Here is an 18,365-nt window from a genome sequence, read left to right as displayed (position 1 = left end):
TCGCAGCCAACTAATCAAGCCTGCAAGATAATTATAGAACCATTCAAAAGGTCTAAGGGAAGAAGAATGGTATTTTCCAAAATTACAGGGTATTGTAATGATTAGTGTCATTGTTTTTGAAGAGAATTGTTTATTTTTAGAAAATGAACTTCTAATTCACATTTATTTGAAATTTTAACTTCTTGTCAAACAGCACTTTCTATAGACATTATTCACAAAATAAGAAACAGAAAGGAAACAAATGGCACATAAATTGGTTGTTATTATTGAAATACAAATAGTATAATCCTGAGAGATGAAACATGGGTTGGGGTTAGATTGGTAGGGAATGGGCCATTGTGTGCCAGTGGGGATTACTATAATGTGCACAGGCTGAATGGGATCAAATTTGCAATCTGACAGGATGAGGTCTGCTTCATGGAAGAATTCTCTACAAAGACAAGTTCTTTAACAAAAGTGCAGAGGGGCACATTACAAAAATGATGAGAGTAGGGGTTTTGGAGCAGGAAGAAGAGAAGGGCAGTTGAAGCGACAAGAAAAGAAAGCCTGTATATAGCATCTCTAGGCATTAGAAAGAGTCAGACTTGCTGACTTTATGAAACAGCCTGGCTACCCCTATTTCATTCAATCACACTGGTCAGGATGGCCCATAATAAGGATAATATCTTCACGAGTTGTTCTTTGTAAAGCCTGACAGTGACTAGAGTTCTTGGCTCTTGGCCTTTAATAGGCACCATCCAGCACACGCTCATTGCATGGCTCCAGTTATCTCTATGGAACAGCAGCCACCAGCCCTTTCACTTATTCTTATGCGCAGAGCATCCTAAATGTCATTACCGGCAGGGAAAACGGGACAAAGGCTCACTGATTGTCCTCTGGCCTTGACGTGTGTCATGCTTTTTAATCACAGCTCCATTTCAAGTTGTTCAATCAGTTGACTTCATTTATTTTTCCCCAAATCAAGTACCTGTAGTGTAATAATGCCCAACATCCCACATGATTCTGCATGATTTTAGATCTGTTTACTATTGAGTGTGCATAATAATTTTCTAGCACTGCCGTTGTTACTGAAACACTTTGCAGTCTGAATGAAGCGTCTTCCTTTTTTTATTGAGAAGTATATTAAGGAAATCAATTCACCAGAGGCTTCAGTTAGAAAGTCTTGCCTCAAACATAAATGACTCAACACTGAATAGCACTACCTCTGACATTTTACTTGCTTGCTCTTATGAATAAATATGCTATGCATCATGTACATGGTTTTTAAATCCGTTTTGAAATGACAACAAAATATTGATGAGAAAAATGGCTAAAATATTGTTTAACTGATGTGTGAATGGACAATTAATGTTATATAGTTCTCTCCAAAAGTATTGGAACAGCAAAGCCAATTCTATTGTTTTCGCTGTACATTGAAGACATTTGGGTTTCAAATCAAAAGATGAATATGCAATGATATATCAGAATTTCAGCTTTCATTTCCTCATATCTACATCTAGATGTGCTAAACAACTTAGAACATGGCACCTTTTGTTTGAACCCACCCATTTTTTCAAGTGATCAAAAATATTGTAACATGTGACTGATAGGTGTTCCTTGCTACCAAGGTGCCCTGTTATATTGGTTGTTTGAAATATTAATAATTCTGAATGTCTACTCTTGGTTTGAGCCCTAGGTTTCATAAGTGAAGACTGCATTTGTTGTTAAAAAGGATAAACCAACATAAAGACCATAGAGCTGTCTATGGGAGAAAAGCAAGCCATTTAGAAGCTGAAAAAAGAGGGAAAATCTATCAGAGTCATGGCACAAGCATTAGGCATAGCCAGTATAACAATTTGGAATGTCCTGAAAAAGAAAGAAACCACTGTTGTACTAACAACCAGACATGGAACAAAATTGTGAGAGCTGTGAAGAAATACCCCAAAAGTACAGTTAGTGACATAACGAACAACCTTCACAGGGCAGGGGTGAAGGTATCACAATCGTGACGAAATCCAAATGTCTTCACTGTATAGTGAAAACAATATAATTGGCCTGTAAATAAAAGGTGGGTGAAACTACAGATGCAGTACATTTCTTCGAGCATTCAGCACGATTGAGTCAATAGAAAAACAATTGTGTAAAAATACATCATAGAATGTATAGAATAAACACCAGGGGTGTACGAGTATTTGGAATGGCAATATTTGGATTTTTGGAGTAATGCAACCTGTCTGTGGGGCTCCGTTTGTCCTTATGGCCAATTATAGCAAGCTATAGAGAGCAGAAGAGCAAAATCGGCTGTGCTCTCTGAGTGAAAGGGATGGCATACTCTCTCACACCTGTCACTTACAGCACCACTAGCCAGTAGCAGGCATTTGTTAGCTCATGTATACGAAAGTGGGCAGATAGCATTCTGTTCAGATGCCCTGTGACACAGCATTAGCAGCAGTTAAAAAAAAAAAATTGGTGGCTGGGTTCACGTTTTAGATGAAGCATCTGTGCTATAGTTGGTAGCTGTGAGAGCTAGTAGTGAATGGGTATAGATTATAAATAAACAGCTAACCATATGCTATAAACAAACTACACCACGGTCTCTCGACTTCAATGTCACCATCACCGAGCTTCCGTCAACTTTTATAACTTGATTTAAAACATTTTACATAATACGGATTTACTCTGTGGATGAATCTTCATTCACATTTTTGGGGGGAATTGTGCACAGCATACCTGAACCAGTTTGCAACTTGTTAGTGTAATGATTTCCCCTTGCGCAAGAACTGGAGAGAGCAGTGCGCTCTTTTAGTGACACTGACTTTGTTCACTTTCTACATGTGCATTTGTTATGATTTCTGTCCTGTCTCTGCCCCTGTATTGTCATTGTTTGTTCCCTTATGTGTCATCATTAATCTCAGCTGTTTTGTGTTTACCCTTAATTAAGTTTGTCATTTAAACCCCTCGAGTCTCATTGTTCAACGTGAAGTATTGGTTGAGTTTTCCTTGTACCAAGCATTTGCTCATAGTTACACATTTCATATTTTTTATCTTATTCTCGACCTCATTGTTTGATTCTTGTTTAGTCTTTTTTATGCCCGTTTGCCGATCGCCTGAACTTTGCTTGTTTTTGACCAAGCTATTGTCTCACATTTTGGATTTGTATGCCTCCCTTCAATAAAGTTCTTATCTGCACTTGCATCTGTCCTAAACCCTCATTACGTGACAGTTAGCAACTGCCTTTTTCAAAACACATAAAAGCTTTAAAAAAAATCATGAGTGGGGTTTTACTGTTGTATTTTATGTCATAGAATAAAACGTGAAAATATTTTGAGCTTGTGTTCACCACAGACCTTATTTCAGGGTTATAACCAAAATACCATTCAAAAAACCCACTGACTTTGGGATTGAACCGGAAAGGCTAAAATGCTAACTCTTTTCCGGGTTTTGGCATAAAAATGATGCCATCCCTGCGTCACTCTATGGTGACTGGCTGTAAGTTTTGGAAGCACTTGATTTGATATGCAGCAGAGTTTTCTATGAGCGGAGGATGAACTTTAAATGTCAATATCACAGTTGATCATGTTCATTTAATCGTGGGCAGTCAAAATCGTAATCGAAATCAATATTCGATTAATTGTGAAGCTCTACATCCCAGACTCCTCTTTGCTTCTGTAGCAATGATGTCAAATGTGAGAAATGTTGGCCAAAGCCAGCCCTGAAAGGTTTTTTTTTTTTTTTTTTTTTACTTTTTGTTTCTTGGGTTGAACCCACTTGCTACTGCCCATAATCCCTAACTGAAAATGAATGATAGACAAGCAATTGTTAACATAGGAGCACATCACATGCTGTTACTACTTCAGCTTTGAATTCTACTAACGTAAAAAATACAGTGTAGTATCAGATTTAAACAGAACCCTGGAGCAAAACTGGAAATGCCAGGTTTTTGGTTCGTTAACAGATTCATTAACTGATTAATAATTTTCATATTGAAAGCATAAGCCACATTAGTATGTTTTAGTAGATGGAAAGAATTTATGAATAACCATTGCTATTACAACATGACTGAGACATTATTTTAAAGAAAATACCATAACCATAAGGAAATTAACAATCTCAGAGATTTATTAATCAATTTTGGGTAAAATAGCAAACTAGCACTGGAGGAGAAGTGTTGAGTAGAGTTGGCTAGTGGGAGCTGAACATCACAGGTTTAGTCCACCCTGACTACAAAAACATTAATCATTTCAAACAACCAAATGACTGGGCACAAAACGATGGGCTCTATTGTTCACTACATTCAATTTTACAACTTCATGTCATCCAGGTTCCAAAAATGTTACAGCAGATGTCCTGTCATGCATATTCCCAACAAAACTAAAAACACAAATGACATCATTTTGCCAGAATCCTGCTTCATCACTGGCATAAGAGTGGATACTGCCTGCCAAATCGTCTGGGACTTCCAACATCAAACTGCTTCTGTCCACTGTCATTCAAACAAGCTATAATGTCCAATTTTCAGGATGTATAACCTGAGCACTTAGTTCCATTACCACTGGACATCCCGTGGGTCTCCAAGACCTATCAACTTCTCGCCACAAAATATTGTTTGGGAGTCCATCATACAAGACATTTAGAAGTTTACAAAAATCTGTGTGCCCAAGCTAAGATTTAAAACACATGCCCAACTGGTGAACTCACAGTCCCACAATGCTGACGGTCCCATATTATGGTCGACTTTATCACAGATCTGCCTTTGAAAGTTAAGTCAAGCAGGAATTAAGTCACAGACACTATTCTGAGACTCCCACTTTTGAAACAGGTGACCGGTTATGGTTGTCAACCAAGGAAACTCATGCCCCATTACATGTGCCCATCAGAGTAATCAACTGAATCACCATATATCATTATCGTATATCCCCAAGCTTCCTTTTTTTCTGTTCCCTCTCATTACTGGTCCGCCAGAAGATGCCACAAAAAAACCACCCCAACCACTACTGGTTCCAACAATACTTCCACCTAATTACAGAAGACATTTCATTCCATTCATTTAATGAATGCTTGTATACTTGTATACTCCTTGAATGCATACTAACTCAAGTGCCACTCACTACCATCTGAGGTGGAAGCTAGCTAGCACAATTGTCATTACAAAATATTGTTCCCCAGCTGCATGCTTCTGCTGTGTTAAGCACAGAAACAAATTTACATCCAAAAAAATAGTCTGTCTCAAGGGTTTTTGGTAATCAGTTTAGCTTTATTAAAGGGTTCTACTTGAGCCTTTTATTTAAGGAAAACATTTGTGTGTCAGAAGCGTAACAGAATGCCAGAAGTCATTGTGTCATGTCCAAATTGAATGTTTGGATCCCTCCTACTGAGGTATGTTCCCCTGGCCAATTTTTAAAGGGCGCAAACAAAAGTACCCTTGCTGTCCTACATATAACAAAATCTACTGTATTAGCCAGACTGACACACCTCCAAATACTGCATGGAATATTTAGGGACACAGGTCTGGTATGTGTATAATGTATATAAGTGAGTACACCCCTCACATTTTTGTAAATATTTGATTATATTTTTTCATGTGACAACACTGAAGAAATGACACTTTGCTGCAATGTAAAGTAGTGAGTGTACAGCTTGTGTAACAGTGTAAATTTGCTGTCCCCTCAAAATAACTCAACACACAGCCATTAATGTCTAAACCGCTGGCAACAAAAGTGAGTACACCCCTAAGTGAAAATGTCCAAATTGGGCCCAATTAGCCATTTTCCCTCCCCGGTGTCATGTGACTTGTTAGTGTTACAAGGTCTCAGGTGTGAATGGGGAGCAGGTGTGTTAAATTTGGTGTCATCGCTCTCACACTCCCTCATACTGGTTCAACATGGCACCTCATGGTGAAAAACTCTCTGAGGATCTGAAAAAAAAAGAATTGTTGCTCTACATAAAGATGGCCTAGGCTATAAGAAGATTGCCAAGACCCTGACACTGAGCTGCAGCACGGTGGCCAAGACCATACAGCGGTTTAACAGGACAGGTTCCACTCAGAACAGGCCTCGCCATGGTCCACCAAAGAAATTGAGTGCACACGCTCAGAGTCATATCCAAAGGTTCTGTTTGGGAAATTGATGTATGAGTGCTGCCAGCATTGCTGCAGAGGTTGAAGGGGTGGGGGTCAGCCTGTCAGTGCTGAGACCATACGCTCACACTGCATCAAATTGCTCTGCATGGCTGTCGTCCCAGAAGGAAGCCTCTTCAAAAGATGATGCACAAGAAAGCCCGCAAACAATTTGCTGAAGACAAGCAGACTAAGGACATGGATTACTGGAACCATGTCCTGTGGTCTGATGAGACCAAGATAAACTTATTTGGTTCAGATGGTGTCAAGCATGTGTGGCGTCAACCAGGTGAGGAGTGCAAAGACAAGTGTGTCTTCCCTACAGTCAAGCATGGTGGTGGAATTGTCATGGTCTGGGGCTGCATGAGTGCTGCCAGCACAGGGGAGCTACAGTTCATTGAGGGAACCATGAATGCCAACATGTACTGTGACATACTGAAGCAGAGCATAATCAGTATGCACTATTCCAGCATGATAATGACCCCAAACACACAAGAGGGCCACTGCCTTGCTAAAGAAGCTGAGGGTGAAGGTGATGGACTGGCCAAGCATGTCTCTAGACCTAAACCCTATTGAGCATCTGTGGGGCATCCTCAAACGGAAAGTGGAGGAGCATAAGGTCTCTAACATCCACCAGCTCCGTGATGTTGTCATGGAGGAGTGGAAGAGGACTCCAGTGGCAACCTGTGAAGCTCTGGTGAACTCCATGCCCAAGAGGGTTAAGGTAGTGCTGGAAAATAATGGTGGCCACACAAAATATTGACACTTTGGGCACAATTTGGACATTTTCACTTAGGGGTGTACTCACTTTTGTTGCCAGCGACTTAGACATTAATGGCTGTGTTGAGTTATTTTGAGGGGACATCAAATTTACACTGTTATACAAGCTGTACACTCACTAATTTACATTATAGCAAAGTGTCATTTCTTCAGTGTTGTCACATGAAAAGATATAATCAAATATTTACAAAAATGTGAGGCGTGTACTCACTTTTGTGAGATACTGTGTATATATATATATATATATATATATATATAATGTGTGTGTGTGTGTGTGGGTGTGTGTGTGTGTGTGTGTGTGGGTGGGTGTGTGTATGTGTATATTGTAATTGTTTTGACTTGTCAAGTTTGTTAAAGAGTTTATTTTTGATGAGCAATAGATGGTGTAGTCATAGATTTTTCATGTGTGCTTTTCCACAACAGACATTCGGGGTTAGAGAGTGATAGAATATGTTGGTGTCTTGGCATCATCCTGACATATGTTGCCTTCAAGGGGTGTCCCAAAATGTTTTCTTGCAGGTACCATCATAGCTACCAGAGCACTGCTTTCTGGGACACAACCTTATGAGAGAGCATAGACAGCAAGGCAGTGAGGAAGCTGTCATCTGTTATGGACATACCTCCTTTTTGTTGGATGGTTCTACATAGAACCATTATTAAAGGTTCATCCAATAGGGACAACCCTTTAGGGTGTTTTCTTTTTCTAAAACTGCATATAAATATATTAAACTGCAAAATACACACTGCTTAGCAACAGATTATTCATGCAACTTGCATGATCTCACAAATGTGTTCAATGTCAATTAGTAGCAAGATAATTAATTCTAAATCTAATTAATATTTTCCAATATCACCCCTACTTAGTGTACACAGATTTATTTGCAGCTATGCATTGGTAGAATGAAGCATAACTGGTTACTATAACTTTTGGAATTGAAGCTTTTATTCACATGGATGAATATCCACACTTGACTTATTTCTGTATTGGTGATCCTTCAACTACCAATTTATTATTTATGCTCTTGGCGGGGTACGAGAGAGCAATATGAAAACAGACTCACTAAAAACCTAGATGGATGACAGGCCAGAAAACATGCTCAAAAGGTGTCATACAATAAGGTTAATTTTACTGTTCTTTATAACCTTTAAGATTCCTTACAGAAGAATAAGAGTATATTGTGCATAGTTGGTTTTATACATGTCTACCTCCAAAACTCTCTACCAATGTCAACAGTATTTTATATCCAGTCAGTCTGTGCCTCAGTGTATTCAAACAAGTATTGACGTGACCCTGCTCCTCCTCTATAACTTGCCACTGCTTACTAACAAACACTTGTCTATGGCCCTGTATGCATCATATCACATAGGGAGTAATGCTGAGCCAGCAATGAAATCTAGATCATTTTAATGATGACAATCTAGTGATTAAATAAATTATACTGGTTATGAGATTCATAGTGCTTCAACAGCCTTTTAAATAAACTACTATACAACTCACTGGGTCAAACAAGAACATGTGAGAGTAATAACAACTTTATGGCTTCATCACTAAAAATCTGAGCCTAAAACAGATTTCACCTAACAAACAAATGCCCAGACTTCAACAATTAAAGCAACAGATTGTTATTAAACATGTTTCGTCATTTCACTTGAGATTCTGGCCTGATGCTTTCTTGCATTAAAATATATATCACATTTGATCACAGTTGACAGCTGATGCCAAGCTTTACAAACAGGGGATTCATGTGGTGTATCCTGATAAGCACAGAGGTTATATTGCACTGAGTCGATGAGTCACAGACTGGCAAGTTTCCACATCACTTACAGGCTCTCAAAAAGGACAATGACATAAAGCGTAGAGAAAAGTGCTGTTCCAGAGAATCTGAAGGCTATTCCAAATGTGGTCGCTGACCTCCAAAGCCTTCGTCAAGAGCAATTGCACTGGTGAGTGTAATAACTTCCTACATCTCACACGATCATTTTGAAAACAATTAGGACAAGACCTTACATATAAAGTCCCATGTACTTTTCATTCTTAGTAAGGTGGCTAGGTTTTAGCTAGAGCTTAATCCAAAAACGTCAGTCTTGTCCCGGGTAGTGTAAAAAAAGAACAGAGTTATGAATATACCAGGCAATTGTTTTTCCTAAAGATAGCATGGTCCATAATGGTCCAGTCTGATACTAAAAAGGTCAGTGTAAACTGATACTAAAAAGGTCAGTGTAAACTGATCTACATCCTCAAACACACTCTATTTAACACACTCTGTTAAATATGGACTTAAAAATGACTAATGAATCCGGGGGCGGCTGTGGTTCAGGTGTTAGAGTGGGTTGTCTACTAATCGTAGGGTGAGCAGTTCGATTCCTGGTCCAGATGCATACACATGCCGAGGTGTCCTTGGGCAAAATGCTGAACCCCAAGTTGCTCCCAATGGCAAGCTAGTGCCTATGACTGTGTGTATGTGTGAATGGGTGACTGAGAAACAGGGTAAAGCACTTTATAGGCCCACTAAGGTTAAAAAGCACTATATAAGTGCAGAACATTTACTTTATGTCATAGCCTGATTAAGCAGGAGGAAAAGGTCTGCTATTGTATTACCACAGCAACAACCGAGCTGCATTGTAACACTGGTTTCTGCAGATGTTGGCCATGTCTGGAGATGGATAAGGCACTTCTCATTGTGGATGTGAGTGTGTGTGCATGGGGAGGGGAGGATAAACACGGGAAGCCTTGAATACCACCAGTTGAAAGGCAAGGGGGGAGAAAGGTTCCACTTTATCTTGCTAGGCACAACACACAAAAGAGGCTAGCACAGCAATGTGGCAGGTTTTCAAAATTGGGATCAAAAGGTTTGAGCTAATTAACAAACTAAATAAGAGGCTCAGCAGCTTCATCTGGCTAGAGTCTTCTCCTTTTCATGACTTTTCACAGGCCAAGCTATGGTGAATATTTACTCCATGTTTGTATGTGTGGGTATAAGTGTGTTTGTGTTTATTTATTGCTAAAGTGGTGTTGTTTTACTCACTGTATTTCTGAGAAATAGGACAACAATATTCGCCTGTGTCTTTGACACTGCCTGTGCATACTGGTGTAACTGGTAACCATTAAAGAAATCAGACAGCAGCATTTTTTTTTCCTGTTTGGATGCTTTAATTGTATTTGATTTTCCAAGCAGTAGCCAGGCCACTCTAGTGTCAGATGGGAGAGACACTGGCTCGTAATAAAGACAAATGGGGAGAACATGAAATTTGATTCTGTCTGCTACTGCAGCACCTGCCACAAAAGAAGACAGCATGTGTGTAAGAAATGGGAAAAGAGAGAGACAGAGAGAGCAAGAGAGAGCAAGTACATTGACAACCCAGAAATTTTCCCTGAGCTGTCAAATCTAGAAGGGCACACATCGAGCTGTAATGGCATGCCATCTCCAGAGACAAGCAGGTAGTATAAAATAGGAACAGCACAATATTATCCAATTCCATCACACAGACACTTTGTTGGATTCCCCCACACAACCCCAACTTCCCAGCATGAGACAAATGGAGCTCCACAGGTTCACATACCTCCAAATGCTGGGTTTTCATCTTTGTTGCTCCAACACTATCCACGGTTGAGTCACTACAAGGTTCACTTGCATATTATTTATTTAATTACTAAGAGCATATGTTCCCAACTGACCTTGTTCTGTGGAGCACACACTTTGTAGCGTGATATGAAAACACCATCTGCTCTGAGAACAGTTCATGGCTTGCAGTGCGGGTAAAGGCCCACTGTGTCAGTGGATTATCTCAGTGTTTTCGAATCGCCTTTTATTTTAATGCCTCTCCCTGTTGGCCATCGTACACTGATCCTTATAATATATAATTATCCATTATGTTCCAGGTAAACCTATTTGCACAAGATATGCAAGATAAAAACTTGTGATTTAAGTTTAGCTGTAAAAACAACTGCTGTCATCGAAAGTACTGTTAACTGTCAAATCTGGTACTAGATCATTCCTGCCTAGTGAATATGTCTGCTTCATTATTACACTGACATTGTAATCAGGTAATAGAAACATTACCTCCTTGGACTAATAGGTATTTAATTACTCTTAAGACATATACTTTGGAATATTTTAAGACATTTTGTGGAGGAGTAGAACATAATCAGCCCCTGTATGTAAGGCATTACACTGGTTTGTGTATACTATTATTATTACATGTATTACAATCACCGGTGTGTGTGTGTATATATATATGTGTGTGTGTGTGTGTGTGAGAGAGAGAGAGAGAGAGAGAGAGAGAGAGAGAGAGCATGTGGGTGTATGAATTCCAAAAGAACAATAAAAACATATGTTGTCTATCATGAATTAATAGCAATACTTGTGGAGGGAGAGAGAGAGAGAGAGAGAGAAAGTGTGTGTGTGTGTGTGTGTGTGTGTGTGTGTGTGTGTGTGTGTGTGTGTGTGTGTGTGTGCACAAACTCCAGTCTGAGCACTGCTCTCCATCTCAGCTGTATGTAAGGTGCTTCACCAAATAGAGATAACAAAGACCTGAATAGCATGCATCAGAGTGCCTGAGTGCTGGCCAGTGTTCAGCAGTGATCTGTACCCAGATCCTGATTCTGCCTTGAGGACTCATCACACTCCTGCTTCTGTCAGCTCACAAATTAAATTTAGATGAAAATAAAATACCCATTGTCCATTCAAGAATTGATGCCCTTCTTAATTTGATATAACTTATGATGTCCCACATGTTGTTGTCAGCCTCTTTATGAATGGATGTCTTTCTTCGCGTGTTTTATACTTACTGCAGGAACTCAGTCCATATCCTTGGGTTTAAAGTAAGACTCACTGATTCAGAGAGGCTCAAAATGACATATTTATTTAATGAAGTGCTTAAAATACCCTAAGTAAATATTATCCCATATTCAACAGGAATTAAAATAGTCTAGTGTCAATGCCATGCAGCAATAGACGTGAATATGAATGTAAAAATAAATATAAAAAATATTCTATATAGAAATGAAAATTAAACAAATATCAACTAACTTTCTAGTCTATCCATCCATTCATCCATTTTCTATAACACTTATCCTACTGGTCACAGGGAACCTGGAGCCTATCCCAGGGAGCATCAGGCACAAGGCGGGGTATACCCTGGATGGGGTGCCAATCCAACCCCCGCAGCACAGGGAGAACATGCAAACTCCGTAGACACACAGCGCAGCGGTGGGAATCGAACCCCCAACCCTGGAGGTTTGAGGCGAACGTGCTAACTATTAAGTCACCTTGCACCCTACCTACTAGTCATACCACTGAAAAGAAATATTATATCTATATAATTATAAATACTTTATAAATACTGTCATTATAAATACTGTCTAACCTACTGTTTATTATATTACTGCTGATACACACATGTGTCTTAGGGATGTGGGAGGTTTGACTATCAACAGTAACTGCTACTGCTCATTTTTGCTAGGACTAAAAATATTTAAACACATTTTTCTTGTGCTCAGTGTTAGCTCAACACGCCTGAATATTGGCACATAATCCACTAAGGAGAAAAGACCTCATGTAGAATGCAACAGTTACGGTAATCTCAGTCTGAATAACAGTCACCTAACACTGACAGCTGTCAACTTGTCAGTGAAGCATATGCGCCGTCATGCCACTCATCAAAATAGAAGGAAACCCTTTTCTGCCAAGAGGTTTTAAACTACTAATTCATATGTATTAGAACCTATAGTCCTATATTTGTTTATTACAGTATTGAGAATTGAGTTTTTTAAGGTAATCATTTCTAGAGGTAATACTTCAAAATGGCAGAAACATGATTATGGCTGATATATATAAAAAAAAAAATAATAACAATAGTAACAATAATTTGAGTCTAATTAAAGAGCCTTTCATTTTTAGACTTTTATATGAAACGGTCAAAATTTCACCATGTATTTCCTCTTTTAGGATACCGCACATTTTGTAGAGACAATTTATTATTATTATTTATTGATATATTTATTCATAATAGAATATGTTTTCAGCACCTCTAGTCTACTGAATTTTCAAAGCATATTCATACAAAATTGTTCCTTAGAAACTATAACTGCTGAATACACTTTTTCATTCATGTACTCCGTTTTTACAGGTATTACACAGAGCACTGTCTCCTTCTTCTCCCAATATATTTTGCACAGCGATAAGGTGTATCTGACGGTAAAAATCAAACATTTCTCAGAATATTTCAGCACGCCTAAGTGTTTGTATAAATACAACCATATCCATACCTAAAGTAGTGCTATACATAAATATCCATTTACAGAATGTCATGCCTGTTCTACAATACCAATAATGTAGTTAGTGTGCTGATATCATTTTAAAAATCACTGTACGATCAGCAAAGTCCAAGAGAAAAGGAAATAAAATGGAAGTAAAATGAGGGCAAAATTAATACAAGAAATCCAACTGTTGCTCTGAACAAAGGAGCAAGTGAAACAAACGTGACATAAAATCATGATCCGGATTGATTAACTGGCAGTGATGAAGCACTAGAAGTATTAGGTAGATAAAGCAATTGATTATCCAATAAATCCTTGTCTGGCACTGAATTCCTTCATTCAGAAATAGAATGAGAGCAAGAGGCCATAAATTATTTTCATCCATCGTCTGAATATACTGAAGATGAGAGAATGGCAAATGTGCAATTTACAGTGCTTAAGAACAACAGTTAGGATTTATGGAGACATCTTATTTCATTAGTTTAAATGATTTCAGCTATGGAGATAAGATTAAAAGATAGGATTTATTGAGATATTTAGATGTTGATAAATTTCATTAATATATTTAATCTTTAGACCTTATAAAATGTATTTGAAATGTATTTTTTTATCTAATTAGAATTCACAAATATGTTGGGTATCTTTAAAAAAATATAATTATCTACAATTTTATGTAAGAGAGTTATTATGTGTTTTTTTATGTGTGATGTGAGGTGACAATTAAATTCAGTGCTGCATTACAATGGTCAAAAAAATCAGCCCAAAGAACAACCATTCTGCCAAATTCTTCCTCATGCATTCATCATGATCTGCATAGTAGCATTGGCCAAAACATTGTCCTTTTGAAAAACACATTCCGCTTGGCTTAAATAGAAAGAGGGCAATGGCGCAGATAACCCAGAAATGCAGGGGAATTGGTCCATCTCCAGGCATTTACAGTCTTGCAGAGTGAGACTGACTGGCCATCTGGCCTCCAAGAGGTACATTGTAAAAACAGTGAAATCAGTGGAAGCGACTCCACCTTGGATGCCCACCATTACACAGATGGTGTAGATGTGCTTAGGCTACCTCATGGGGAGACACAGGCCCATCCCTCCTCCCTCTCTGGACAGCACCCACGTTAATGAATTTCACTTGTCTTTTTACAGGGCTTTAAGGAAAACTAAGGAAAATCTTTCACCTAAGCAATAATTCAAAGAGAGCCATCTAGTGGCCTGAACATAAAGGCTTTAAAGCTCAGTTTAAAGCATTTAGCTTTGAATAATTTTGTTCACAAAAATAAAAATTATATATATATATATATATATATATATATATATATATATATATATATATATATATATATATATATATATATATATACACATACATGGTGACCCTTTCTTGTGGAATATGTTCAAGGCATGTAAACATATAGGCTAGAATATCATGTATAGCTTAAAAATATATATTTTCAACACAAACACACATGCTCTCACAATAAAAGACTTGCACATTCCGCAGATACAAAACACGCCCAGATGGTAAAATTACTGATGAACACAAATACAGAGAATACAAAGAATGACGGCTGCATCGTCACAATTGTTTGCGTGTGTATGGACATATGTGTAGTGTGTGTTAACTTACAAAAGTGAGCCAGAGAAAGACTAGAGCAGTAAAATTTCATTTCAAGCTAGATTTGCTTCAACTTGATGTCATTTGAAACACAAAAGCTGTCAGATTCTGTTATATCCTCCAGACTCTGCTGCTATAGCAGCTGCTGATAAATTGGCTCTGTTTTCACATTTGCAAGCACAAAAGACTACAGATGTGAGCTGGGACAGAAATCCAAATCTTCATCATAATAGCATACGTTATTCCCATAGAAAACAACCACCAGCCACACAAATCGCTCACGAATCTCAGAAATTGAAATGCTGAAAATATATGGGTTATGGGTTGGTTACGAAAGTCTGTCAACTACAAATGGAGTCTCGCTATTTGTTCAGTAATTACAAATAAACAAGATACACATTAAACATTTAAAAAGATTTTAGTTACATCAGTCTAAATACACAATAGGACATATGTAATATATGGTAAAATATCTTATTGCCAAAAATGTATAACAACATTAAAGCAAAGTGATGTGTTTAGCAAGGGAAAAATAAATGTAACCTATGTGTGTAACCTGTGTGTGTGTGTGTGTGTGTGTGTGTGTGTGTGTGTGTGTGTGTGTGTGTGTGTGGTTTTCATGTGTAATGTAAAGACGATGTTAATAGCCTTATCCTACATGTTAGGTCTAGATGAAAAGACAGAGTATTTCCCATGTATTAAGTAGAAAGAGAGTGTATGTGGTTTTCATGTGTTAAGTGTATTTGAAGCTTCCAGTGTTTGCCGAGCTGCCCTGAGTCAAATCTGCACACACATCATTCCCGAAACGGCAAATTTCACCTTTTTTATATCTTTTTTTTTTTTATTCGGGGCTGCTTTTCTCCCAACAATTCAAGATGCAAGTCTTCCCAAACCCAAAAGTATATTTAGATGTGCGTTTAAGGTGGTATGAGATGCTCCTAACTTTGTAGAATTGAACTTGTTAATAAGGAAACATTGTGCTGTTTATGCTGTTTTGTTGTTGTTGTTGTTGTTGTTTTGTTCGAACCTAAGCTATATTCTGATTTGAGCGAGGATTTTAACTGACCACGCATTCACTTATATTAATATTTATATTTACATTTACAGCATTTGTCGGAGCCCTTATCTAAAATGACTTGCAACTGTTAATTTATGGTCGTTATAGAGCTCTATACAACTTAAAGCAATATTTCAGAATAATACTTCACCGGCTATATAATTCCCGCAGTCTGCACTCATATCCATTTTGTTCCAGTTCTTTAACAGGTCAATCAACGAAGCATGTTTAACATTCGCTCCATTTTACCAGCGGGGGCAGTTACGTGTTAAGAATTGCCTAAATTAATTAACTATATATTCTAACACTGGGTTTAGATAAAGCATGTTTCCCCCCACCCCGAAATAACATCAACTCTGCGCACGAGACAGTGTCCATTAATAATGCTTTTGGTAATCTTACCTATCCGTATGACATGCGGCATCCCGCAAGAACACTGAATCCAAACAAGGCACACCATAACCGCTGTCCAGTATTCCAACACGGCGCTCCGGGGCAAGCGCCACGGATCTCTCATGCTTCTCAGCGCGTGCGATCCACTCTTTAGGGAATCCACAGACGTCTCGGAATCGCTCATCAAAATTGCTCTGGTGGGTCTCATGAGAGGACTTCTCTTGCTCGCGACCAACTGGCTCTCATTGTACTGCACAGGACATTTCTTCCACCTTCTGCTTGACGCGCAAGTCCCGACACAACTCGTTTCTCAGAGCAGATCAGATCAGATCAGCGCTCTCCACGCGCCCGTTAGCGGTTAGTTAGTTAGTTAGTTAGTTAGGCTGCGCGCTCGACTCTCCGGATCTCCTCCTCCTCCTCCCGCTGAGCGCCTCCGACCGCGCCGCAACAACTGGGCTGGAGTAGCGCGCCAACGTGAAAGGGGACTGCGCATACACTACACAAAATTCTCTCGGTGGTGTCAGCAAAACGACAGAACTTTCTCCTTGTGTACGCATCAAGATCCGTTTACGTGCACAGCTGAACTGGTGAGCGGTGCTTACACTGGACTTGAGAGTGGCTCAAGAAACTCGGGATCAACAACCGAAATCCTCTTTGCACGATATTACATTTTGAATTTGTAAGTGCCTAAAGTATTTTATTGCTCCTTCCGACGAAACACAACTTTTTAGAGAAAAACACTCTCTCTCTCTCTCTCTCTCTCTCTGTGTCTCTCTCTCTCGCTCGCTCGCGCTCTCTCTCACTCACGCGCGCGCCAGCTCCGGCTGCTGCGTCATTACGCACAAAGAGTAAGTGCCACAACAAACCCCAATGGACAGATAAAAAAAGAGGTTTAAAATATTTAAATGTACAAGTACTTCATTTGGTGAAACTGCTAAGAGATATAATTAAGCAAACAATCACAATATCCTCGTGCACGTCTCGTACTGTTTTAATCTATTTAGAAAAACAAACCCAAAGAGTTTTTTGTGCTCACTGCAGCAATCTGCATTACTAGCTTTTTAAGCTCGTTTAGTGATCGTTTCAGGGACCTTTATTAAGAATACTCGAGTCATTCTTATATCATTCCTGTTCTGCTAACGAAGTGCTTAAGTGTATTTGTATTTGAAAGATCGTACATTATGAGAGTTAAAACATAGTAGGGGACAAAAGGCTGTGACAAGTCAGTAAGTTGTGTAAATGTGGTTATTGTCAGACAGACTATTTTCTGTACCGCTTACACTACGCAGGGTCATGGGGAGCCTGGAGCCTATCCCAGAGGACTTGGTACCCAATGCAGGGGATACCGTGGATGGGGTACCAACCAAACGCTGGGTACAATTGCACACACACACACACACACACACACACACACACTCATACACACACGCCCATTCACACACTACGGACAATCAGCCTTCAATGCATGTCTTTGGAATGGGAGTGGACACCGAAGTACCCGGAGGAAACCCCTGAAGCAAGGGTCGAACATGCAAACTCCTCACACAGGGCGGACGATGGAAGCAAACCCCTAGCCATGGAGGTGTGAGGCAAACATGCTAGGTAAACACATTATTATTACTATTATTATTATTAGTAGTAGTAGTAGTAGTAGTAGTATTAGTAATAGGACTGGCACCTCATTCAGGGTGTATTCCTGCCTCACTGCCAGTGTTCCCATTATTGGCAAAGGGTCCACTGTGACCCTGACCAAGATAAAGAAGTTGGTGTAAATGAATTAATTTTTATTATTATTATACATCAATTTTTCGTACTGGTTATCCTACACAGGGTCGAGGGGAGCCAGGAGCCTATCCCAGGGGACTCAGGGCATTAGGCTGAGGACACACTGGATGGGGTGACGACCCACGCAGGGCACAATAGCACATACACTCACACACTACGGACAATTTAGGGATGCCAATCAGCCTACAATGCGTGTCTTTGCACTGGGGGAGGAAACTGGGGTACCCAGAGGAAACCAGAGAAGCACCGGGAGTCCATGCAAACGCTGTGCTCACAGGGCAGAGGCGGGAATCAAACACCCAACCCTGGAGGTGCGAGGTAAATGTGCTAATTATTATTAGCTTTGCTGTGGAGGACAGAGCTATACTGTGGAGGACAGA

At 39.2% G+C, this 18,365-nt stretch overlaps 1 protein-coding gene across 1 annotated transcript in view; it reads right to left on the bottom strand.

The window, feature by feature from the left end:
• Positions 1 to 16,963, bottom strand: part of grik3 (glutamate ionotropic receptor kainate type subunit 3) — a 144,734-nt gene extending 127,771 nt beyond the window's left edge. The window contains exon 1 of the mRNA XM_047157198.2: positions 16,210 to 16,963. Within this exon, the coding sequence (XP_047013154.1) occupies positions 16,210 to 16,408 (199 nt within the window). The 5' untranslated portion in view covers positions 16,409 to 16,963. The remainder of the gene's footprint in view (positions 1 to 16,209) is intronic.
• Between the last annotated feature and the right edge of the window lie 1,402 nt (positions 16,964 to 18,365).

The sequence above is a fragment of the Ictalurus punctatus genome, chromosome 1 (genome assembly GCF_001660625.3).
Source record: "Ictalurus punctatus breed USDA103 chromosome 1, Coco_2.0, whole genome shotgun sequence".
Taxonomy (NCBI): domain Eukaryota; kingdom Metazoa; phylum Chordata; class Actinopteri; order Siluriformes; family Ictaluridae; genus Ictalurus; species Ictalurus punctatus.
The sequence above is the reverse complement of the archived record's forward strand: the minus strand, read 5'-3'. Positions and strand labels throughout refer to the sequence as shown.